This window comes from Neodiprion virginianus, chromosome 4 (assembly GCF_021901495.1).
Source record: "Neodiprion virginianus isolate iyNeoVirg1 chromosome 4, iyNeoVirg1.1, whole genome shotgun sequence".
NCBI classification, from domain to species: Eukaryota; Metazoa; Arthropoda; class Insecta; order Hymenoptera; family Diprionidae; genus Neodiprion; species Neodiprion virginianus.
This window is the reverse complement of record NC_060880.1, coordinates 2,116,820-2,143,807: the sequence shown is the minus strand read 5'-3', so window position 1 is coordinate 2,143,807 and position 26,988 is coordinate 2,116,820. Positions and strand designations below refer to the sequence as shown.

At 40.2% G+C, this 26,988-nt stretch overlaps 1 protein-coding gene and 1 long non-coding RNA gene across 3 annotated transcripts in view; both read right to left on the bottom strand.

Annotated features, from left to right (window-relative positions):
* The window catches only part of LOC124303802 (TOX high mobility group box family member 3-like), a 141,096-nt gene extending 115,803 nt beyond the window's left edge, over positions 1–25,293 (bottom strand). For both annotated transcript variants that reach the window (XM_046761476.1, XM_046761477.1), the window contains exon 1: positions 24,028–25,293. In XM_046761476.1, coding sequence (XP_046617432.1) covers positions 24,028–24,099 — 72 coding nt within the window. In that variant the 5' untranslated portion in view covers positions 24,100–25,293. The remainder of the gene's footprint in view (positions 1–24,027) is intronic.
* Positions 11,745–17,658, bottom strand: LOC124303806 (uncharacterized). The gene is made up of 3 exons (XR_006907995.1): positions 17,509–17,658; positions 14,355–14,360; positions 11,745–11,755 (listed from the first exon to the last, which is right to left on the bottom strand). It is a non-coding gene; the product is annotated as an uncharacterized LOC124303806 (long non-coding RNA).
* Positions 25,294–26,988: the final 1,695 nt, after the last annotated feature.

Sequence of the window (26,988 nt, the reverse complement as noted above, 5' to 3'; positions counted from 1 at the left end):
ATCCTTAACTAAGAGTGGGTTACAGCTTGGACGATCCTAAAATCGACCCTATTTTTACGATTCTTTTTTTCTGTTTAAGAAAATGAAAACACTTGAAGGAATTTGAGTTTGAGGGCATTATTTTACTTATGTTTTCAAGAACACTTTAGAATTCTTTCATTGAAATTAATTACAAAATGGCGGCATGTCGCATATCGCTATTTTTCGCAATCATATCGACGTGATTAAATACTAAATTATTGCACCGATATTGATTGTAATCAGCAAACAACGATACTGAATTGATCGGTAGAAACAAAATAAAAATTGTTCCAGTAAATTTGCAGATAATAATGTTCTGAATAAAACTACTGGAGAGTTTCAATCATTTTTCAGTGTATATACGTAATACTCCGTATAGTCGAGCACATACTATCGTATTATATTTACCTAGGTAAGTTGTTGCAGAATAGAGAATCAAAGAGACGCAAGAGAGAGAGGGAGAGAATAAAAAGAGGAGAAAGGGCTTAATTGTGTTTTAAGTTGCCTAATTGCACTCCTTCGATATTAATTATCCTCCATTTTCTCTCCACCGTCTAGCCTCCGCAGGCAAGCAAGCGTCTTCTCTTCGAAATAATGTTAGATTGTATTTTCATTTAATTACCCTGCGGACGTGAATTAATTAATTGCAAATTTCGCTTTATATTGTCGTTGTTGTTGTTGTTGTTATTATTATTATTATTGTTATCATCGTCACAGTTATTATAATTATTGTCACACCGGTGGAACCTTTTGTAAATATATATGTGATAATAATAGCTGCCATCCATTTGCAGCAGCTGTGTATAGGTGCATAAATTTTCACGATTCTATTAAAATTCTGACGCAAAAAGAAATACGGAAAACGTAATATAATATAACAGTACGAGTGTAATATATCTATATTGTATGGTAAAGCTGATTATATTCGTGAACAGGAAGTCTTTCTTAAGTTGTTCTACTTTCGTCTATCTCAGGAGATTGCATAATAACAATAATTGTACAGTCAGTCCTTTTGAATTTGCGATTGTATGTATTGTAAAGGCATGCATACACACGTATGTATTTACATGCATATACATATACAAGTACGCGCATAACAGGAAATGCGTATCTCAACCAGACGTAAGTAAAATATCAGCATGGTGGATACGAGGCTTGGTTTGGCCAACATTTTCCCTTCCTGAGTAATCTTATCTTGCAATATGTATATATATATATATATATATATAAACAAATATTACACATACAGTAATGCTATACATATACGTTTAGTTTTGCATTTTAGAATTTTAAGCACACGCAGCAGTGTTCTTTTGTTATTCCTATTATACACATTTATAAATAAAAATACGCCAAGGAATTTGAAGCTAATTTTACATCTACTTACACAAATATACACGCGTGTTTAAAATATAATTAAGTTTCCGCGGGCCAGGAAGTGTTTTCTTTTTTCTTCGTTCTTCAGAAAGTCTACATAATGACTTGAAGAATTTCACCGAATTATATACCGGAATTAATGACAAACGGAAAAAATATCTGGTTGTATAAAAATTCCATAACGGATCAAGGAATCCCACCCATTACTTAAATATGATATAGGTTACGGGAACAGCTTTTACTTTGATCACTCGAACGAGAAAAAGAGAGATCAGATTATATCCGACATATTGTGGTATTAATTGAAAAGAAGATATTAATAACAATAAATAATAACAATAATAGTGTGCGGCACATAACGACAAGTGGGCATGATTGAATATATGTAGGGTTATTAGAATGAAGAGAACCATTAATTTTATAAATACCCTGAAGCTATTGAAAATCCTTCTTCGGAAGAGGGGCAAAAATGAAAAGAGAAAGAAGGATGAGAAGAAGTGACGACGAGGAGTGTAAAAGCGTGATCTTCGCGGCGTGTTCCTCGGGATGTCTACTTAGTTAGCAACGGTTTGGTGGATAGCAAGGCACGAAGTGCTCGTCGAGGAGGAGAGCATAGGCGACGTGTAGCCGCCGTCTGTACAACAATGAGAAACGTTGGTGGTGAAGGAGTGACCTTGGTAGTCAGGAATCCGGTCTGGCAACATGAATCGACATGGCGCAGTGGCGTAAGTAGCGCCCTTTTCTACACCGCGACGTTTATTCTTCATTCGGGTCTCTTGCTTGTATAGTCGCGGACCGAAGAAGAAGAAGAAGAAAAGAAAACGAAGAAGGGGAAGAAGCAGCGCTGCATCGAGCTTTTTCAGCCCGGCGCGGCGGGACATCAGCTCGCAGGACCTTCTTTCTTCTGGCACGTGCTGGATACGTTGATGAGGAGACGCGTCGGATGCTTCGGATGCTCAGACAGAAGACGTAGGTACGATGATATGAATAGTCGAATTGTGCATTCCGCGTGACTTCTGAATCCACGCACCACTTTTATCACATCCTTCCTGGGATCATTCTTCCACCGACGGTCCGAAGCGGTAACATATGTTTACAGACCCGAGGCGTTCTCCGACGCTTCGAAACGAAAGTCAAGGTCGCCTGATACAACGAACTGTGCAGGAAGAGGTTTCGAGGCTTCCTGTTTTCGCTCGAATCTTGAGCCTTATACAGCTTGACGCGATCCTCATTTTCTTCACAGGGACGGTCAATGGGTCCAGTCAACTTTGCCGTGCATACCTGCCGGCGGAAAGGAGCGGGTCAATTTCCTCCCGAGGTGATTGGCTCTTGTCCAGCGATACACGAACCTCTTGATTAGGGCCATCAATTAGAATTCCGTAATGGGTTATTATAGTTGGTTTTTAGCCTCTGATTATAAATAATGGAACTGACTCATCCCTTGTGTGTGTGTGTACACAATACGGACATTACGCGTATAATATGATGTATCCCGTGATCCTACAAGGCACTCCTAGAGCCGAGAACCGGAAAACAAATCGAAACTATCCTCGGTTCTCGTATAAATTACAAACCATTACCGTACGATTGTGAGCTAATGGAAGCGTCTTAATCAGTGCCAGGGGCCATTCGAATACCCTGCATGGCTGATGCGGGATCACGGCAACGGCATGGCATGGCATGCATGGCATCGTGCGTTGCGTCTGAGCTCACCATTAACCACTTTACAAATAAATTACACGTGCTTGTGCCGGAGCGTTGTTAAGAAAGATGATCACCGTCGATGATCCTCCCCCCCCTTCTGGAATGCAAAGCCGTTCATACTTCACTTCACAAACCAACCTCGGCCGTCGCTCTACTCCTCCTCCGCCTATATAATTTCCATTTTCAATTGACACGAAAACGCGTTTTTCCCGTTAACTCTTTCGGTCACACTGGGATGCTCAACGTCCCAGCTCAAAAATTTCCATCTCCTAGCCTTATCGCGGTTTATTATACAACTTCAAATAATAATCTTTGTTACTTCGTATGACTTCGTAAACCCCTGAGTAACAAGTCTCGTCCAGAATCGTCGAATGTTGACAGTTTTCTCGATTTTACATCCGCCATATTAGGTTTAGAAATTATAAAATTCTGACTTCAGATTCGCGATCAGTGACCCCCAAAAACCTCCAATTATCAAAATTCAGGCCGAAATATCGAGTGGAAAAATGTGTGAGTGAAACTTCGTTCGATCGTTTCACAATCACAGACAAGAATTTTCGTCCCGTATATGATTATCACCGTCTCTCGATTACCGTAACGAGAAACAATTTCCTACGCTTCGATTAGCTTCCCGCGGTTATAGTTAGCTACGCCACCAAACATTCCATCGCGTCATCCGATTCTCACATCATCGCGTGCATCGTACATCGAGAAGTTGGCAGGCTCGCTTTGCAGGTTTTACGATCAGACGTGAGTAAGGATCCGTGAATATCACCGCCGCAGTCGCAGAGTACAAGAGTTGAGGGCGAGGGATTGCGTCCCAAGTGCAAATTCGCACACACTGTTACTCGGGGCAAATATAAGCAAGACCCTCGCCTCCGGCGGACTTAACCGCATCGTCTTTTTTCGCACCGCACGTGCCTCGCGTCGCTTCACGCTCGGCGTGAGTTTCAATACCGCAAAAACTGAAAATGAGACAGGTTCCAATCAACGCTCGATCCTAAAATCGTTGGATTCGAATGTGTTCACGGCGATGCAGGACCGGCGTTGTCACCTTTAAGGCTTGTAGATGAGACATAGATTACAGAAAGGGGGAGAGCAGTTGAAGCAAATCTGTGCACACCTGCCAAATGCACCTGAGTCCCTCGGTCTCGAGGCCATTCAACCTGCGTTGGAGAGAGAGGGGAAGAAGAGGAAAGAGGGGAGAACACGCACGAGTCCGGGGACACAAGGTGCAGGCGGTATTATGACGTACGAGTTGCGCCGCGCGCGAAGACCCCACGAAACTCGACTAGATACACCCTGTGACGGACCATCGGATAAATGGGGACTAAAGAGCGACGCAGGAAAAACATAAGCAATGTTCCTCAGAAAAAAACGGAGAGCTCCAAAAGAAATCCATATAATCGATGGTACAACAGTACCTCGTGTTAACTCAATAAAATACCATTTGGAATGCACATCACAAAGAGTCTCAGCCTGGACACATATGTGAACAGCACGGTACGGAAATATACTATGCAGTTAACGATATACTTGGACCAATTATTGGAAGAACAAGTAAAATTGATGTAGGATTCAAGGCAAATCTCGTCAGAGCCTGTCGCCGACCAATCTTGGACTACGGAGCACCAATTTTGATACCCATGCACGCAAAGAAGAACCTTGATAAGCTTGAGGTGACATGCAAGAAATGGCTGAAAGTAACAAAACGCTTCTCAAACTCCCTGCCAAAGCACGTACTATGGGAAATACTTGACGAACCAAACTTTCAAAGCAGACTGAAGAAACAGAAACAGAGGACACTTGAAAAGTTTCAGCATGGACAAGACCATTTCCTCTACCAATCACTACAAAACATGAGTAGAATGAATACCGAGCACAAATGCTTCGGCAACAAGGAAGGTACAGAAATGTACTTTTTGGACTCACGGGATAGGAACATCATCACCTGTATGTAACCATCGCCACCAACTCACACACAGGCACACACACCGATCTAGATATAAGACTAACCTCAAAAAAGGGCCGAACCTGAAAAATGAATATCCAAGCCAAAAACCAATGAAAATAATTAAGAACACACAAACACAATAAACATGCAAGTAAAGATTTATGTTCAGCCTTACTATGCCTTACATGATTACATGATTACAACACGAAACATCTACAAATGTATTATCCAAAGAAAGAAACACGAATAAACAATTAATACTAAAAAAAATGGACCATCGGAATCGAATGCGTATAGGATGCAGTCATGGATGCAGTGTTGTGCGTTTCCATTCGAGTCGCGTTTTCCCTATACATACCTAGACGATCCCCTAGTTTTATGACAGACAGTTATTCCAACTCCGAGATCACTGTACCGGCATAACCATAATTCCTCTCGACTTTGTAGTTCATATTTTTTGCTGCTTCTTGGGGTAGAAAAATAAAGAAAATATTGAAAAGCCGCATTCTCACCTACTTTACAGTTTACGCATCCCACCTCCTGCAACATACCTACACGCCTGCCTACTTTGAAAGACAATATTTGGACAATCGGAAGAGAGTAGCAAAGGTGCGAGCGAGTGCTGCTGTAGAAGTGAAGAATAAAAATGAAAAGACACAAATTATTCGGAATGGTAAATTTCTCTCTTCCGATTACCCTTCTCTGCTATACTTTTGGTGAGTAAAATTTTTTTTAACTCATGGTCAATTTTTTTGTTTCTGTCCGTCATCTCAACCCCGTTTCATTTGTTGTACTATACGAAATAACGTGTCGTTGTGAGGACAGCTGCTACTTCATTTATCCCCTTTTGATATATTTTGAAAAAATCCTGCACGTATCCGTGAATTAATACAGCTGATTCATGCACCTGCACTTCGTCCGCGATAGAAAATCGTCAAGATGAAAGATATGCCGCGTCACTTTCCCAAAGAGGATCAATACTCGCTGGATTCTTCGGCTCATTGTCAATTTTATGGGAACCTAGACCATGGCCTTACATAATACATCGCGTACATAGAGGGGCGTAATGTCTTTTCGTAGATTGCCAGAGGTAAAGAAGACAGGGAGAGGACTTCGGTCTCCTGCACATGTATTCAACCGATGAACAACATGTTTTGCCCGCTTTCATTCACCCCATCTCTTTGTCCCACTTTTTGGCCAATTTTAATGTTTCAAATCGTTAGTTTGCAAGTTTATAATCGCCATGGAGTGTGCATCAGGTATGATGGGAGTTCGCGCGGAAGTGATAGCGAGTCCTGTTCCAGGCACCTGTGTGAAGTTAACCCCTTAACATTTGCGCGCGGTTGATTTGCGTTTACAACGAGTCATAAATCTGAAGGTACACTATAAACGACCGACGTGTTCGACCTGAGGTTTTCTCAAATCTTACCAGCATGCAATTTATATGCATGGAGGAATACACTCTGCTCAGACAAGAAATATTCTAAGGCATATAAGGTTTGTGTGTGCATGTGCAGAACATATACACCTGATCGTCGCTTCGAAGTAGGAATTTTTATTTAATCCTCGTATAACACCCTTGGGCACAAACGACCCCACGCCTTTTCTTCGTTAGCTTCAAGTACCCGAACGTAAAAAAATCGGGTCTGTGGAGCCATCTGGCATTTTGATATTTTCTCACATAACCTGTACAGTTTCAAAAAGTAAAGGTTTAAGAATTTTGAAAAAATTTTCAAGTGAAAATACTCAATAGTCCATTTTTCATAACGATTATTGTCACTGGGTTCAAAACGACTCCAGTGTGTCAAGTATGTGATTCTACAGAATGGTGTGTGAAACAAGGGTTAGGGTAGAAAATACAAAGAAGATGAGGAAAGAAAGAAAAAAACAACCAACCATCTATGATTTGGTAAAAAATAATATTTCACCTCGCGATGTTCAACAAGATTGTTTATACGGGTTTACGGTAGTGAAAAGGATAGCAACACCGCATCTCTTCTCCGGTATCTAGGCGAAATAAAGGAAGCGAAAATTACAGGGTAGTTCGCTGCAGTGTTGCATAGAAACACAACGGGGAAATAAGAACGAGCGTAAAGCGTAAAGTGAGAATATAAAAGTAAATTGGTGCGTAAACGTAATGCGGTGAGGAAAATTCATAGAAGCCAGGGAATAGCTGGCCCTGAATTCCTCGGTATGCCATGGCGAGATGCAGAACGGTTATACCTCGCAACGGATAAGTATATTTCCGCGTAGGTAAGGTTTCCTCAACTTTCATACCATCCAAGCAAGCTGTTGCGTGCGTGAGACGACGTCGAGTGGAATTTGTGTGCTGATATCGCGAGTTGTGACCCAGATACCTGAGTGACGTTTTTCGCATGACCGAACGCGTTACTCGTCTCATCCTTGAGAGTTTGAAAAGATCCTGATAAGAAAAATATTGCCTAGCTTTTCCGACGTCATGGTAAAACCTATGAATATATAGGCATGGGCATTTACGACACGAGATTTCTGCATCAATGTCGGAAGAAAATACTCGCCTAAATGTTTCTTTAACATTTCTTGACGCTTCTGCGTTGCGGTCGTCATTGCCAGCGAGTATTGCTTAAAGAAAAATTTCGTAACGCTGAAGGACAAACATCGAGAAGGGCTTTACAGCCATAGAACGATAGGGAATAGCTGGTGTATGATAAGTTTTGCATTTACAGGCGTTATGTGTGTCTATAGTCTACCATAAAATATATGGTATTCACGTACAATATATAACGCGATAATAACTCGGCGCAAGATTATTCTAGCAAACAGTGTAATAATTTTTCTCAGCAGTACCGCGTTCACGTGTGAACCTATAACTTCATACACGTACACACATACACGGTGATGACACAAGTGTAACGACAAGTGCTCTTAACTGGGATCAGCTTCAACCAGTTGTCGCCATTAAAACCAATAAAACACGGTCACGGCCGCGAAGCGCTCATTTGTTTATTGCCGAATTAAGGTCACGTTGCCAGTTTTAGTTTTATTGGCCGCTTCTTAAAGCGACACGTAATTACAAACTATAATAAAGAAAATTTATTTCAAATAATTCATAAGCGTATAATGGGTTCTGTACGTATTTGTATATCGGACGTGTAACTTGAGCTCCATGAAACTCGGGAGAAGGGATCATGAAGCGTCAAAAGTGCTAAAAGTTGTAAAAATAAACTAAAAATAACAAACAAGACCTACGGATTTTCAATTGCTGCTTACGTACGAGTTATTCATCCGCGTGAGAATTCCCGCACCTATACTTTAGGCACACTTACGATACGCTCTATTCGTACCGCTTCGACCTCTCAACCTTTCACCTCGCGACCTCCGAGTCCCTTCGATCTTTCAGTCTTGAAACAACAATCTCTCCCTGCAGATTGAGGAAAATATACAACAGCTGTATACCTGCGAACGCACGTGTATATATACGTGAATAATCTAAACGTATGCATTGAGAAATTTAAAAGCTTTATTAACAAATTAACCGGCTGGTCGTTAGGAAAATTACGAAAATTTAATAAGTCGAAAGTTGAATAACAATCAATTCCGAGCGAACCTCGGGGCACGTGCTCCGAGCTCTTTCCTTGACCCCAACAATTGTTGCACAATCATATTGTCCGCGATAGGAATGAAAGAGGATTAAATAAAAATAAATAAAAGAAGAAAAAAAACCAGGTTCCCTCTTTTAATTTGACTGTATAACGAGGTCTTGACATGCGAACCGATGTGTTCCTTATTTCCCTTTCACATTCTGAATGAATTTTATTTACACACAACACCTAGGCAGGTACTTACGCACTAACCGGGGAAAAAACAAACTATTCCAGTTTCCTGATAAACGTTTTAAGGTAATTAACGTGCGGAGTGGTGCCATTGCATGTGTAACAAAGAGACCATTGGACGAAGGATATTTATAAAATAGTTCGTCAAATGTATATCGTCGGGTATGAAAAGACTGATTACAACCAACAGAGTGTACGATTATCTTTACGACAGGATGTCATGGATTATAACAGGAATATTGGAAATTCCAATTTCTACAATCTTTACGACATGCGCGGAGAGAACACCGTTATTACGTGCCAGGCATGCTCACAATCAGCCATACTCAATGTACGTACATGGAGGCACATACCAAGCCAGTGAATGACAAAGCTAGCGTAAATAGAAAGTGTGGAATATTACAGGCAGCTCACGGTGTTTGAGGAATGACATATAAAATAAAGAATGAACAAAGCGCCGGTGAGTAGACACGTCTATGCATTATACATGGAATATACGAGGCGTGGAAATTTCCGTCGACTGCAGATATATATATACACACAAAAGAAAGATTGAAACAAAATTAATTTCTCCCCGCCTCGAAAGGTTGAACTGGTTGTCAAAGAACGGACTAAAATTTTACGAAAAAGTGTACAACTCAAAGGTGAGGGAAGAAATCAGCGAAATTTCGATGAAATTCATAGAACCTGCAGAGAACTCGATCGAACCTCGAATATAACTCGAGTCCTGCAACGGTAACGCACGGCAATCCCTCGATCTTAAATCCCTTGGGAAAATATAATGCCGACGGTAAGAGGATTACGCCCGAGCTGTCACATATACACGTGTAAGCCGCGGACGGCGTGAATTTTTAACCCCGTTACTGAAGTATAAAATTAAGGATTAATGGGAACCGCAAGCTGTTCGGATAAAAATTTTCAGGAAAGGAGAAAAAACCATCGGATAATAAAAAATGTCCACCAATTTGACACGAATGAAACAACATGCCTAAAGCATGCGACAGAAATGAACTCGAGGAAATTCGGATAACGCAAGTTGAGATTCGTAATGGTGCTGTGCGATTAATCGATCAATCGGCAGGTTCGATTAATCTACGATTTCGATTATTCGTTTTTCCGATTGATCGATTAACAGATTAAGCCAGTTTCTCGATCAATCGTTTTTTCAATTGATCGATTAATCGACGATTTAGATTAATGGTTTTTACGATTAATCGATTAATTGCGTTTTTCGATCGATCGATTAATCGACGATTTCAATCAATCGTTATTCCGACTAATCGTTACGGTTTCTATTCATGTACCGATTGACCTGCAGAACCATTGCAAAGCAGCTTCGATTAACACATACCAAAACAAATAGATTTTATAATTAGTGTTTTTAATTGGATATTCAACGTTTATTTTTTCTTCCAACCTTCAATTCGCTCCCGTTGATCCTCAACCTCACCTATAAAAGGTCAAAATGCCTTTGCGAAAAAGTTAAGTCTCCGAGTATGAAAAAGAAGAATCTCGTTGATAGTTCGCAGTGACAATGAACGGATCGCTTGAAGGTAAAAAACGCTACGAGTCCGTAACGCGGATGCGCGAAGGGTGTGAGGTGGGCACTTTCCTCGGCTCTCCGGGGGGCCGGAAGTGAACGTCGCGTGCCGGGAGCGCCGACCCTCGCAAAACCCGGATGGCGGATTACGTCACTCCGGGGAATCCCCTCGGTATAGGTACGTATAAACGTGCGGTACCTACACGGAATTTCCTCGTGTTCCGCCACGCGCGAAGCTGCGGGATTTAACGCGTTTACACGATGATTCGCAAAAAAAATTGCCAATTAGCTAGGTGTTTTGTGATTTTTTCATGCTTTTTTATTCCGGTCAACACGGGGATGATCGATGTGATACGAAAGGTCGAAAGGGGAACAGGGAACGTGAAAATAATCTTGCGGAATTTTTCTCGCCTACAGCTAGCTGTACGCAGAAGAATGGGGGCGGTGTCGAAATTTGGAATTTGAAAAGTTCCGGAAGTGCCAAATTACGAATTTCTTTGGTGGCGGAACTTGAAGTAAAGAAATTAAACTTTGACGGAACATCAAAGTTTCGAAAGTGTGGAAATGAGAAAATTTAAGAATCTCAATCATCGAAATTCCGAATGATCGAAGGTTTTAATTTCACCAATTTGATCTTTCTTTGTTTTGAATTTTCGACATTTTTACGTTCGGAATCCTGATCTTTCTGATTTTTGATTATTCTCATTTCTTACACCCACTCATTGGGTAAACTATGTTGTCTAAGTATATTTCAATTTGCCGAACTTTACTCTGTCGAAACTTTGTTCTATTATAACTTGAATCTCCGAAGTTTTGCATTTCGGAACTTTGAGCCGTCGAGATTCCGACCATTCGAAACTTTATCGTTTTGTAAAAGTTTCATTTCTCTACTTCAAGTCTCGCCACCAAATAATTCGAAATCAGGCGCTTTCGGAACTTTTCAAATTCGAAATTTCAACCCCGCCCCGCAAAATGATGGCGAATATAGTATAATCTAGGTATTTACCCTACGTGTTTTACATACTACACAACAACACGTGGAGTGCAAAGTATATATATATTTATATATATATATAAATATATAGTATGTACATATACTATGTACTATATACAATGTATATCATCGGTATGCGGAGTTCGTAAGAGATGGACAAAACTTTATCGCTCCTGAAAAATACCAGGACAACGGTACGGAATGAATTTGAATTAGGAAGCTGCAGCAGGTCAGCTCGATGAAATTTCACACACAGATATATTTGTAGATACAACGATGATATTTTACACGAAGCTTGAAAAGTTCGAAATATCGGATCTAGGAAAATTGAACGATCAATCTATAAACGACGACTGAACATACTTCGATCTCTATTTATGCGGATTTATCGGAACATTATACAGTATACGGGAAATAAAGAAAAGATATTGGATTTTGTAAAATGTATGATAATAACATGGGTCTAATTATATTGGTGTAGGTAATTGGTGGTCAATGATTTAAACTAAGTACGAGGCGGTAGTTAGTAACGTTAACGTAACGAAACGTCAGGGGAAAAATCATTATTATCCAATATCCGAACGACTTTCAAGGAGTTAAATTTTCGAAATATATGAGCATGTTTTTCAACCCCAGTCACTTACACCTAAGGAAACTTCCACATTACTTGCACGGAGTTACTCAAATTCCAACCAACTTTGGAACGTTATTACTGTACACAACATTACGTTACGACTTGAACAAAATTTAAAAATTCAGACACAGAGTGAGCAAAAAAACGACGAAGGATGTGGGAGAAATTCTTGAAGGAAAAAAAAGTAAAACAATATGCAATACATAAATGGGGTCTCTGAGACCACAAAGATTTTCCAATCATTCTTCATTTTACTTGCGCAAACAAAGTGACCGGGTTTAATAAATTTAATCATGGTTTACCAAATTTCAGATAATCCTAAATGTTCGAAGTAACGCGACTCTTCCCAAACACGCATCGTTACCGTAACGTCACCCTAACTTCATCCTGATTTTAAACAAGCAGAAACACATAGATATAAATAATAAACGTCAGGCAGGAGAAGAAATGAAGCCGAGGTTGGTGTATCACTAACAGTTACGGGTACAACATCGGACCGAACCTGTAATCTATGTGGCGAGGCTAATTGAATACCGAAGTTATCTATCTACCTCGGCGTATTCGGTATCGGTATATTAAACATGACGCGGCTTGTGGTTTAGGCATGATATTAACACACATCGAAGCGACGTTCAAGTTATTCGAAATATGCAGGCGTGTGTGTACGTGTAATAATACCAAAGTCGCCAGGCAGCCAGCCTCTCTATAACCAACAATTTGCATAAATAGTCCGGTAATATGGCGGACGAAAGTTTTACGTCCTTTGGTTGGATAATTAGTGATAATTACAAGGACAGGTACGTACAATACCAGGTATGCACGTGCGTTCGTGTGTGTCGGGACTCATTGACAGCGCTGAAATTGTCTTTTGAATTATACCCTTATTATACAGTTTATATTACATGTAGGTAGGTATAGTTTATGCATTATCCGATCCACGGAATTATTCGGCTACATCCAACACTCACTCCGGGTATGATACGTGATATACCGACTATCGGTGTAATCTTTAAATTCAAAAAATTTCTATCCTGTTACACGGATATTATTGCGGACCTACCTAAATATTACGGTATACCTACGCCTAATACACGTATAATGCTAACTATGGTACAATCTGCACCATAAAATCTGTATCCATTTTGGAAACGTAATTTCCTTTCTTTCTTTCTTTATTCAGTAAGCAGTAAAAGTGTGACTTTTAAAAAAAACTTGATTATAAAACCTTTGTTTTATAACTAGACTTTCGTATTGTATCGATGGCCACTGAGGTAAAAATAATCTAAGCGTCAATTGATCGAGTACAAAAAAATGATCGAAGACGACTCGATTGAATCGGTAAAAACTAATCAATCAATCGATTATTTCGTGTTTTTCCGAAACGGTGCATTCGAAATCAAAATTTCGTAAACTTCAGAAGCGGAAAAGTTTTTGGACTATTTACAGTTTCATTAAAAATATTTTTCCATTTCTGGTGATAATATTTATCCATCTTTCACTTAATATATCAAATAGGTGTAATTAGCGAGTAAGACAACGAGTGTTCTTGTATGTTTGTGATCAATTAAGTTTGAGAAAACTGGCCTCCCCTCCCGTTTTAAACTCGTGATTAATCTACCATCCAATTTTTTCAGATATCTATCGCTCCTAGCGTCTCTCCGTACGATGTGTATAATAATACAAAATTCGTAAGGAACAACACAATAATCTGATGCCCGTCCGGCAGGATGTTAATAAGGTAAAAAGGTAAAAACGAGCTCACAATGCTCTCTGATAATTCTTCTTCGTATGTATCATACCTTATATACACATACACATATATTGCACCGGATAGATCGAGAGATATATTTATTAGTTTATAATTACAGGTCCTTTCTTCCTTCCCCCGTTTTATCCCTCGTCCCGATCTTTTTTACCTCCGGAGTTGTTATACCTGTTAAGCCTATTATAGACAAGCCTGTGAATCGTGTAAGAGACGCAAGCCGGGTATTTGATTGAGCGTTTCACCGTACATAGAAACATCAAGCGGTACTGTAATTAACGAAATCATGGTGATTTGCCTGTGCAGTAGAAGCGAATGTCTTACGACTAGACTGCACGTGAGTGCAAGCTGCGGGAGACGAAAAAAAATAAAATAAAAATAATAAATAAAAACAATAACTCGTACCGCTGCTCAAACAAAATTATGCCGCAGGCAGCGAATTTGCATTTAAATATTTGTTACTATTATTTTTACTCAACTTTTTGCTTCCGTGAAAGAGAAAGATAAGAACAAAACTACTTTCCGCGAACATGCACAATGCATATTGGAGTCAAACTTTTTCCTCCAACTCGAGCTAAAAGAAGAATGAAAAAACAAAGAGAAATAGATAAATGATACAGCTACGATGTGTGCTTGTAAAAGTGTATCGCACATACACATTCGTATAAATGTATATATACAATTCAAGTACTTTATTTAATATATTTTTCAGCTCCGGAAACGCGTCACGCGTCGATGCACAGATAGGGAAATCTAGTTTCATGTATCTATGTAAATTGAATGTAAATTTATGCAAAAACGAACATAAAACATCGGCAACAAGATTGAAAAGGAGTATAAAATACGTGAACGATTGTAGAGGGGGGCGAAAACTAATGATAGCGCAAAAATTGAAATCCAGGTACACTTATATATATATATATATATATATATTTATAACATAACCTGCTCTCGTGCAGCAACTTCTTAATAAGAATGATAATTATTATTATTATTATAATGCTGCGGCTGCATTAGTTTCTGCTGATTGCACTACTCGATAGTGATTATAATACACATTGCACATACAGGTATACAAGTATGGTGGGTGCTTGCATACACACATAATCGCTAACCAGCTTGAGCTTCGAGGATCAATCCGCGATGCATGTTGGAGGCGAGGAGGATGAGGACAAGGGGGTGGAGGGAGGGTATCGTTCGTTAACTTTCTAATAGCATAAACGTATAACATACGTTCTACGGCTAATTAATGAAACGTCAAGATTTCTCGACGTCGAACAGGAATAAACGTATAATGTAATGTATATACGCACACACGTCACATGTGTCCATTATAATTTATGTAAACGAAAGCCGATATAATATGCATGCGATATTGCGCACCGTGAAAATAAGAAAAACGGTTTTTAAAAATTTGAAAAAGATAAAACAAATGTGGCTGGAAAAAAAAAATACCGTGTATAATATGTACGTTGAACACGCACTTTAATACCTATGATTATCACTTTAACGTCAAAGCCACAGCTGTGCAGCTTGAGAGGACTTAAATTATTGCGTCGATAAGCCGTAAAATCGTGAGAAAACATTTTCAACCTTTAATAAGATCGACAGCGTCAAATCGACCGTATTTCTAACAACCGACGGAAATTATCCCCCGTCTACGCCAATGACTCAGCTGATCACAAACTGCCGTGGATACGCCACAGCACGAAATCAGCCAATCCTTTTGAATCAGCCAGTAAATAAGGGTTCACTCGTCATTTCTGAAATTATCAATAACAAACGATAGCGCAACAATTAGAAGCAGACGAAATCGACAACAGCGCTTCGATACCGACAATGGAACTAACGGATCACGTGGTTCACTCCGTACGCCATTTGCATTAAAACTTTCCCACGCTGTACCACGTGACTAAATCTGATTTCCGACAGGTCATCAACCACGTGACAGTGCGAAAATTTTGAAAAATGTGCGGAGCGATATTCACCCAAAGTGACCGATTAGGGTTAAATAAAAAATGTGGACGGGGAAAGTTTTGTCACCCCGCTGAAACAATGATCGAAAAATTTTGGCAAACGATGAATTTATACAGGTACGATACGCGTCGGTTGTGGGAGGGCGGAATACCGGAGGCTTCGGAAAAGCGGGATCATCGCGTTAGAACGGCGAGACTCAACAAGTGGCGGCCACCCCTTGTGATTTTGTCAGCGGGCAGTCGACCGCCCGGCATGCCTATAAAGCCGGTCTGTGCAACGGCTAACCCGACCCACCGCTAAAACAACCCTCGGTCAACCAACCCCCGAGCTTACGCTCAACCTTCCTCCCCGCTTGTCTCTCGCTTCTCCGGTCGGGTGCGACGGGTTCGAGGAGGCATCCTTCCTACGAAGCAACAATTGTAACCCGAGGTAAGGGTGCCGGTTATTGACCTTCTTGGTTGTACGTCTTTGATCCTTGGTTTTAAAGTTACGAAACAAATTAATTTGCAGCGTCCGATCCTCTGGACATTGGTTGCAATCGTCGAGAAATTGACAATTTTGGATGATAAAATGGTCCGAACGTGTCAATGACTGGTACATTTACCTTAGGAAGCGCCCGTTTGCTGGAGGATGTTGTCAATTTAACGTTTGGAAGTAAAATTGAAAGTCAAAGGAACTTGGATGAGAGAAATTTTTAAGACAGCGGAAAATATTGGGAATCGCGTGATGTAAAAGTGATCGTTCCATGTCTTGCCGTAAACGCATTTATCATTTTCATTCCGTCAAGTAATTTCCAATGACATGCCAGCATTCTGCAAGATGATTTTCAGTGATTTTTTGGGATTTCATGAAATTCGAATCAATATCGTCGAAAGTACGGGGTGAAATTGGAAATGAGTGTAAATTAGTCGGTGAAATGAAAAATTAGCATAAATCGCACGATGAGATAGCAATCGATGTAATACAAGATCCTCAGTGATAAGCTACCCTAATTTCAGTCTCTTATTTAAGACCCGAATGACTTATTCTTCGATAGCAATACGCGCGTGATTCATTTTGACATTACAAACGATATTATTCGTAAAGAGGATAATAGAGAGTGTAAAAATATTGCTGAAATTACGTCGTGAAAATACAGGAACTACGCGAGGCGATTGAAACGTTTGCTAAAACACTGCAGGTGAAAATATAGGTACAGCGTAACGTTGAACACTGCGTGAATCACGCGAGGTCATCGAGCAACAAGTGTCATGATCAGCGAGGGCCGATTACTCATGTGGCAGAACGCAAAAACAAGGAGTCAGATAGAAGAGAGAGAGAGTAAGCTGGAGTTGCCTGCGTTTGCAGAAGATGGACTGACTATTAACGAATTTTTCATCGATGACAGGAAGGGAAGGGGACGGAATCATTTAGAGTGAAAATCAGCGCGGCGTGAACTGCGACCGTCGTTATTTCACCGTCTGTGCAGTATCCGGGTGTTTCGGAAAAAGATAATTTACGATTTTCCACCATGGCACCCCCTAAAAAGTTGCTTTGGGTTGCAAGAAAGATTCTGTAAAAAGATGAGCGTTCCACGTTACGTGGAAAAACGCGCTCGTTTGAATTTTCACTTTTTTTTCAAAATTTTTTTATATTTGTGAAGAAACACGTTGCAGCACTTCAATTATCATTCCTTTCCTGACATTTGTATATTCAACCCAAAGATCACGATCCGTAACACAACGATGCGTCACAACCGGGAATCTTATTCTCCTAAATTAAAAGTTGATATTAAATTATAAATATTTCATGAGATTGAATTAATAATGAAAAAGTCGTCAGATCCACTTCTCAAACATCAACTGGAGACTTAATATTACAAGTCTGGGTCTTCTTAGCGGCGTAAATTGGTATTACAATCGATGTAAGCAATAAAAAAAAAATACAAAGTTTATTCGCGATAGCGAATTATAATCTAATAAAACGATATTACTCACAACTTTGTGTATTGTTAAAGTGAAAATTCTAAAGTAATACGAGAGAAAAGCGTGCCTGCAACATCTAGAGATATTATACTTGTACAAGTACTGCGTAACGTCGTGCGGGATAAAATACAATTCTAATTAAAACAGCAACGGCAGTTGAAGAGCCATGGATCTTTCGGGAAAAGAGTAAATTAAATATACCTAGAACTGGTTGATTGAAATTTTAATTATAATCACGCTGCCGCTGGTGCATTTTGTCGTATTTCACGACACTGCACGCGAATGCTTATTACAACAAATATGTACCTTGAATTTCCAAGAGAATCAAGTTCGCAACGATTATCGTTACTTCGCAACTGTCTGGGATCGTTTAAAATTGAGTAATCTATTTTTAAAAAGCAACGTGTGTTCAGATTATCGTGGATCAAGCTCCCTCGAAGCCTCTCTAAATTTTCAAAACAGTGATTTTCGTCTGATTAGCGTAACCAACTTTCGATCCGGTCGATTTCAGCCGTTCAGTTTAACGCCATTTCCAATTTTCACAACGAACCGAGAAAATCTGTACAACTATATATACTTAAATCATTCTATTCATCTTTCCTCTCTCTCTCTCTCCGTGAGGGGGAACGGCGTTACCTTAACCCCGGCTTTTCTTCTTCCCTTTCCCTCAAGAAATAGTTGGCTCGAAAGTTTAATGCAGGACTGACAAAGTTTCAAACTTTCCGCCATATATCACCCCTCGGAGTGTACCCACTACATTATGTGCCTCCGTGTGATGTATAGCGTTACGTAGAGTTTCCGAGTCTCCGAAGGCTTCGTGCGAATATATATTTCATATCACACACGTACGTGTATATACATATGTACGGATGTATCCATTTATCAGTAATAACTTTCCCACGTATTAAAAAAAAAAAATGTTTCAATTCAATTTTTTTTCATCCTTATTTATATAATATTTATTTATATTTAATTAATGCATGTTAGATCAATTCGATCGGATAGGATTATCAACGTGTATTTATAATAATATCTGCGCATAATACGCGGTGACGAATCAACTTGTAAAAACATTATACCTACGAACCGCATATGTCTCGAAAGCTAATTGGACTTTCTTGTCGAAAGAGGAGTTGCTCTATAATTTACCTAATACCGCAGGTAAATACATACGTGTATATGGGTGTAGGTATATATGTATACACGCATATACGTACATTGGGAGCAAGCGAGACGCGGTTTTTGCGTAATCTGGGTTAATATCAGTCCGGAATTTTATACAACTTCCATCGTGGGAATTCATCCGACTTTACTTCTGCATTTAACAACGAGTTACAAAGTATATACACTTGTGATTGTACAGCAAAACTGTTTAACCCCTGACAGGCAATGAGGATGAAATCTGCCCGCCTCCCAAAAATCTTCTACTCTTTGAGAGCAAACTGTAAGGATTGAACCACTTCAACGTTAATTTTTGTTTACTTAGTTCAACTTAATTACTTTCGCAGTACAACCATTTTATGCGGAATTTTTTGAAATTTAATTTAGAAACAAAAAAGAAAAATTCTCCCAACTTTATTGGAAGCTGATATATTTGAAATTAATTTCCACTGCGTATTTTTTACACTCATTGCCACGAAAGGTACGCGGTTTTAAATACGTATATACTTGTTCCCTGTTATCAATCATTTATAAAGGGTGAAAAAAAATCTGTCCGATTATTATAACGAATAGATACTACAACAATATGAAATTATAAATTTTGATAACTTTGAAGGAGTGAAAAGACGTTGAAAGAGAAAACAAAAAAACTATCGAAATAATCGACAACACCGAGTTATGTATAATGTAATACGATCGAGTTGCAGAGTAAGAGGAGAGACGTGGCATCATCACCATCGTCGTCGTCGTCATCGCCATCATCTATCGACCGGGGAATTATGAAGATAGAAATAGAGGTGACGCAGTCTGGCACCATTTCTGTTTTATTGTACGGTAAATAACGTTAGCTCAGCATTTACACACCTCGCCTTGCAGGACTTATCAGTTATACGATCGGCGATGTTGCCAGGGCAACAGTTCTGCACTGCCATCACCTGCCGGATTATAGTCTATAACTCATGGCTAGGTATAATAACATACCTGTATTGTGTACAACACAGGCGTGTATAACGTACATGGATACGTAGATACACATACGTAGAATACGGATAGATAGACGGATTAAGCGTCCTAGGTAAAAATCAATTTCAATTTTACCTATTACAATCACAGCAACTACGTATCGTATATTAATCACGATAACGAATGTCAAGTGCGGTATCGAACGGCGTGTCGACGCTGACGAATTTATACGAACCATATTTTGAAAATTTACGAGATTATCGTTGTTTTTTTCATTCAAATCTCAACGTTTGCAGATTTAACGATAATAAGTGCAGATACGACGGTACGTTATAGCGAACGTATTTTTTATTCGCATCGAAAGAAATGAATTGAATTAGGAAAAGGAGTAAATAAATAAAATGAAGTGAAAATTTTTTTTAAATTAACAATCGAAACGAGAGAGAATAAATATACGTCATCGCGAGTGAAAATAAATTCTTTCAAGTTTAGCCGGGAACCCACCTCTCCTCTCTCTCTCTCTCTCACTCTCTCTCTCCTATATAACTTGGAAGTTGGTCTTGCTCGCTACTTTCCTCCTCCACGCCGCGCCGCGCCGACGTCGTCTCAGCGTCCATTTCTCAGACGAAAAGTTGAAATGAATTTCGAGATTTAATCATAATAAAAACTTTTCGGAAAGTAAAATATATTTTATACATTATATGTATATAAGTATACATATGTATACGTATATACGTACATACATATATTCTTTTCTCCTACACACGTTCGCCGCTCCTTATTGTTCCTCGTCAACTTTTCTTTTCTTCTTCTTTTTTTTTTTTTTTGTTCTTTCGCTAATTCTTTACGATTTTTCTTTCGTTCTTTTTTTTCTTTTTTTTATTTGCTTTCTTTTCTCCTCACCATTTACACAACGTAATATATATATATATATGCAATCAATAGCCACGACAAAGTCCTCGCGCGATATCTCTGTTTGGAAAAATGCCGGGAAAGGGGATGAAAAAAAAAAAAAATTAGTAAATTATATATATATAAATACGTTATTGCATGGTGTAGGACAGTATATGAGAAGAAATAGGCCTGGTATGATACAACATCACGTTGACAAAGCGTTAAATTTATGAATTGCCAAGATATGGGTATATTCCCTTGTGTTGCACACACGCGCACACCCTCGCCTATACATATACACGTACATACATGCTTATGCCGTTCGGCGTTATCGTCCATGTATATCCAAAGATTTTAACGAATCGCCGGCAGTCAGGTTGAGCGATGCGCGCGAGCCATGAGCAGGCATGCATATGTGTATGCATGTGTATGTGCAGAAGTTGGCCAGGCATTGTATAACGCATACCCACACATGTGTAAATAAAATCTCCACCTTATAAGTATACGCCTGAGTTTGCATATCTGTATGGGGTATAATATCCAGACATGCGATACACATATTATATGTATATATAATATACACGTATCCGTATATAGGAACATCGGAGGGTATATACAGTATCATATGTAGGTGAATCCGTGTTATTTATTACCACATCTGTTATCCTTATCTATTTGCACTGATTTAACCGTCAGTCCTAACGATTGATCTATGTACTCCATATGTACGTATAATAAAGAAGGGAAAGAAAATATGAAAAAGAATGAGAAAAAAAAAAAACACAAGGACAATGAAATATTACCTTTACAGATAACTATCGTCGGATTTTTATACTTCACGATTGGAAATCTATCGCAAACGTCGTTTAATAAAAATGAAATCAAATCTGGATTGTTATTATTGTATATAACGAGTGTATTGCGCAACTGCACGAACAGAATTTTGTTTTTCTTGGAATAAAAAAAAAAAAAAAAAGAAACCCGTGACTTTCGCCATATTTTTGCTTCTCTTTCTATTTTCACTATTATTATTATTGTTGCTGTTGTTGTTGTTATTATTATTGTTCAATGCGCAGGATATAATGTATACGTATGTATGTACGCAATCAACATTTTCATGCGGTATGATAATTTAAAAAAATTTCGAAATAGCGGGTATTTGTAAACGGTGAAATTTCATTGTATAATAAATGATGTATTATAAGTGCTAATAATAAATAAGTATAATTGTCAGAATTCACTTTTAACTTCCTTCCTGCAAACTCATCCAACGAACAGATTAAATATTAAAAAACAAAACTGCGCGAAAGACGCGGCTGGGAGTGGACGGTGCTTGATATTATATCACATGATTTTTTTTCTACACTTTCAATTTGCTCTCTATTTATTTGTTTTATTTTCTATACATATATTATTTTTTTCGCCGTGCAGGCACGAGTACAACGTTATGGCGGAATGGAGAGTGAGGGGGGAGAGGGGGGGGGGCGTGGGAGGGTTAGAGAAAGAGAAAGAGAATCGGGCTTTCATTTTGTTTCAACCGAAAGGCCGAGCAGAGTAAAAAGCGTATTATTATACACGTGCACTGTGCCTAAGATGAATGGCTTCGTGTTACATGCGTTCTCATCCGATGTGTACATGTATGTATGCAACGGTCGACGGAGTGCAGCGGACAAAAGAAGTGAGAGAGAGAAGAGAGGAAATAAACCTGAAGAAATGCATTAGGGAGGCAATATTACGTACTGCTGCAGCGTGTAAATGTTGGTTGGTTGTTTGGTACTCGTAGAGAAATATACGAGGGACCAAAACCTCCGGTAAAAACTCGTCTTTCTCTCTCTCTCTCTCCATCACTGTTTCTCTATTTGCTTCTCCTTTTATCTCATCCTCCCGCACCTCGCGACGACGAGTCTACGACAAATCGATATTGCAATGCTGCTGCAGGCAGGCCAAGTGAAGTGTAGGGTATACACATAATACCCAGTCAGATACGCGACGATGCAAGATCGGTCATAGCGCTTGAGACAGAACTGAAAATGGTTCCACGAAGAGATCATTTGTGAGAAAAAAAAACTTGCACGTCAATCCTGATAACAATATTAATAATAATAATGACGACGATGACGATGATCACCGGCGAGAAGAGAGAATTCAAACGATGATACGGCGATCCATCCGATCTGTTGGTGAAAAACGAAACAAGAAAATAATGGGGTGAAAAGAAGAAGAAAAGGAGGGAGAGGATGAGAGAAAAATTTGAAAACCGTAAAACGAGACGCGAGCGAGTAGGAAGTTTTATCTAGAAACCTGTATAATCCAAAGCACGTGTATAATAACATCCGTATAATTTTAAAACATGAATTCGTGTATGTTTGCCCGCTGACAAACTTGCGTTCCTCGGGGGGCTTTGAAGTTATAAATATGACTCGGAAGAATTTCAATTTATACACCGGGCAGCGAGAGAGAGCTGCTGCTTGCTACTCCCTGAATGCTGTAGGTGTATCGGTATGTAAACCACGAGGATGTGTGCGAGCTGACACAGCGAGAGCCGAGTGTAAGCCAGCAAGGAGAGATAGATATTATACGTACGTACGTGTGATACATACCACGCAACGCACACGGGGAAGGCAGAAATTCCAACTCGCTGCCAACATAATTAAATTACTTTTACTGTTGCAGTGTTATTGGCAGCTGCTGCTGCTGCTGCTGCTGTAGTAAAGCAGTGAGCGGTAAGAAGCAGCGCTTGAGCGAAATACAGAGATAAATAGAATAAGGGTGGGAGGGAGGGAGGAAGAGGGCGCCTTTAATTCTAATGATTAATTCTGAGGCCAGGAAATTGCAAATTTCCTTTTGCGAAGAAGCGGACGTTGCTACGCTACACGTACATCTACGTTGCCGGAGCGTTGGAGATTCCTACGTGTGGTTGGCGCGTCAGCGCCCTTCTTTTCAACGCGATCATTGGTATTGGATCTCTAATTGTGAAACCGGTGGTGCGGAACAACATAAACCATTCCAACCATTCGAGGTATGCAACAACCTATCCGGCTACTCATCGAGTACTGGAAGGAAAGCTCGTCTCTCCCTCGGGTCTCAGATCAGATACACTCGTATATGTAAAATACGTATCTAGTTGTATCGAGTTGGGCAAGTTGCCGCGATACTTCAAGAGCAGCGCGATTAGACGCACAAGACCTGTAATAACGTATCGCAAAGTCGAAAACAATGTACTAACAAGGATTTACGCCGGCTTATCGATACCGGCGTCGATTTACTGACCTTGTACAAATACTGGTCGAACATTCGGCAGACGTCGAGGTCGTTGCTGAGCATGGGGTATCCAGCCTCCATCGCGATCCCTCCTCGTCCTGTGTAATGGGTATATATCCTGTGATATCTGGAAGGCAGGATCGAGTCCCGCGATAAATACTCGCCTGGCACACTGCACCGAGACTACACTGCTCAAACGGGAAGATACTCTTGTACACTTGTATCTAATTCACGTCCGCACTGCTGCAGATTGATCGTGGTTTCAGCACCTGTGACACAGTCGTTCATCTTACGCCAAGATTGCCGAGAGTGGATTCACCGGCGGTTCTCCTCTCCCTCTCTGTTTCACCACTCACTTGATCGGCACTAGCTTACCGATATATTGGTATTTGTATTATTATTATTATACCGTTGTTATACAACTATCACGCATAGTCACGAGTATTTGCAATAAACGCAAGTGTTCCTAAAACACCCGATTGCGCATAATCATCGCACTACGATCAATTCATCTGTCTACCGCACAAACGACAAACAAACCTCTCAAGTTTGTTCACAAGTATTATTCTTATCTATCTCTATCCTTCGATGCTTTCGGCCAATGCACGTGTATAAGGACAGTGCGACGCTGTCAGGTCAATGAAACTAGTAGTGCGTCGTTGTTACCCGAAAGCTCGACACACGTACCACACCGGTCCAACTTTCGCGACGACGACGACGACGACGATCGTATATAACCGTAGAATGCGGATAATTTATTCAAGCACAGAGTAACGAAACCCGAGTCGAAAGTTACAACAGGACAACCAAGCCGGCTTGTAATCGTCGGATGAAACTGTTCCAAGCTCGTAGTTTCCGCACGACCAACGTCTCCCCGCAAACACAACGACCACCGACCACTAAACCTCCTTTCTGCAGTTTCGATACTCAACTGTCAGAGGCGGTTGTCGCAGAGGAATCCCACTCAGCGAGAAGCGAAAACCGAAAGGAAAGGAGAGAAAAGGAAAGGAACAGAACGGGTATTCGGTTCTTCCGGTTTTTTTAGTGTTGTTTTTTTTTCTTTTTTTTTAATCGTCACCTTCCTTCCCTCGTCACTGATGTTAATTCTCACTGAATCGAGGGTGCGAACGGCGAGGGGGAGCGGGCGGGAGGCGGGGGGGGGGGGGCAAGGTCAGGATCGCGATAACAACGTTACACCTCCTACACGTCCGGCGTATTATATGCAGGGCTGATCGGTTGTGTGCGCGATGCGTGCTGCCGCGATAGTCGCCGACGGTGCAGTGCAGCGGCGCCGGCGGGTGGATGCTCGTCCTCGTCCCCCCCTCGGCGACCCCTCGAGAGGGTCCCTTCTCCACCTGCCTCGACGCCCGCCATCCACCCCCCCACCCCCCCCACCTCGCCCTCGCCCACGGCTTCAGGTTCCTCGTGCGCAGTCGGCGAACCAACTTGTCCGTCCCGCGTCGATCTCTCTGCCTTCTACTTGCGATCGCGGCCAACTCGCGACCAACATTAATGTCTGTGAGAGACATGGCGCGGGACTCGAGGAACCGGGTGTTTTTTTTTTTTTTTTTTTCTTACCCATTTACTAGAAGTTTGATAAATTTACAATTTTAGACGAGATGGGAATCGTGAACCGACGTATTGTGACGGAGATTTGGTTCGACGGTGAAGGTTTCGAAAAGAGACAAAATGTATGTTTACTGTTTATATATTTTATATTTATGTTTAGTAGATGCTAGACGTACTTTTTGTCTCTTGATGACCCACGTCGACGAAAAAAATTTTCGTCGAAATTTATTACTGTTGGAAAAATTTGTACTAAACTTCACGTCCGAGCAGGTTCACTTTATATTTACGTTGTTTCTTACATTTCTGTTAACGAGTGTGACGCAAATTTTTGTAATATTAACGGTTAACTTTTAATTTTGATATTTTATTTTTTTCCTTAGTCATAGACTAAGAAATGGTTAAGACAAACCAAAAATTTTAAAGGACCTGCTGGGGAATTTTGATCAAATGTCTTACAGGATTTTAACGCACACCCTGCATAATGCGAGACGTTAAACATTGTTCAACGAAACTTTGAAGTAGCAGGTACCGTACCTACTGTTTCATACGATTGTATCCGTATACTGAAACTAGAGTTAGAATAGCTCCTGATAATTGTCCTATGTGCTATGATAAAACACGCTAAATATTATGTCTGTAGACCAGAAACTTCTGCAATGAATTATAAATTTTTCAGACTAGATCGATCGTTTGCTACGTACTCCAGCTATCTAATTGTAAAAGCACACGCGTGGTTATGCGAGAATGAATAGTTACAGGATGACGTTCGTGTATCGACGAACCATTGAACAAAAAGTCTCTGTTTTGCCAATTCGGAATGACGTTGAAGGAGTCGAGTTTTTTTTTTTTAACAATAAGTGAAACGTCTTTAGCGACGAGGCTGATAAATAAAAATGAGAAATTGCTAATTCCCCCTATCCTTCGTTGACTCTCTCTCTCTCTCTCTTCCTCTCTTTCTCATTCTCTCAGCCTCATTTGAATTTATAAGCCATTTCAAACAGGCATATTTTGAGTACTCCAAGTCACGGTAAATCATTCATATAAATTTCAGAAGGTTTCACTTCTGTCGAGCGTGATTGCCACACGCAAGTTTTGTTTTTTTTTTTTTTTGTTGCAAATAGACGAGTATACAATGCGTTAAACTTTGCCACGGTATATCGAATTTTCGTCAACCGTAATGGATCGACGTTAAGAACTTGGACCTCGTACATCAGAGGTATGACAAACGCCAACCTGTCATAATAAACATGAAATCGCGTGTTTTCAATACTGACACTTGAGATTGACGCGGGTCAAGTGCCGGGCTGCAGGCTGCTGGGCTGAGAGTCAGCCGCATGAGGCAAATTGTACCTCGTGAAAGGCTGTCCGAGACGAGGATCGCATCGCGACTCCTCGGCACAC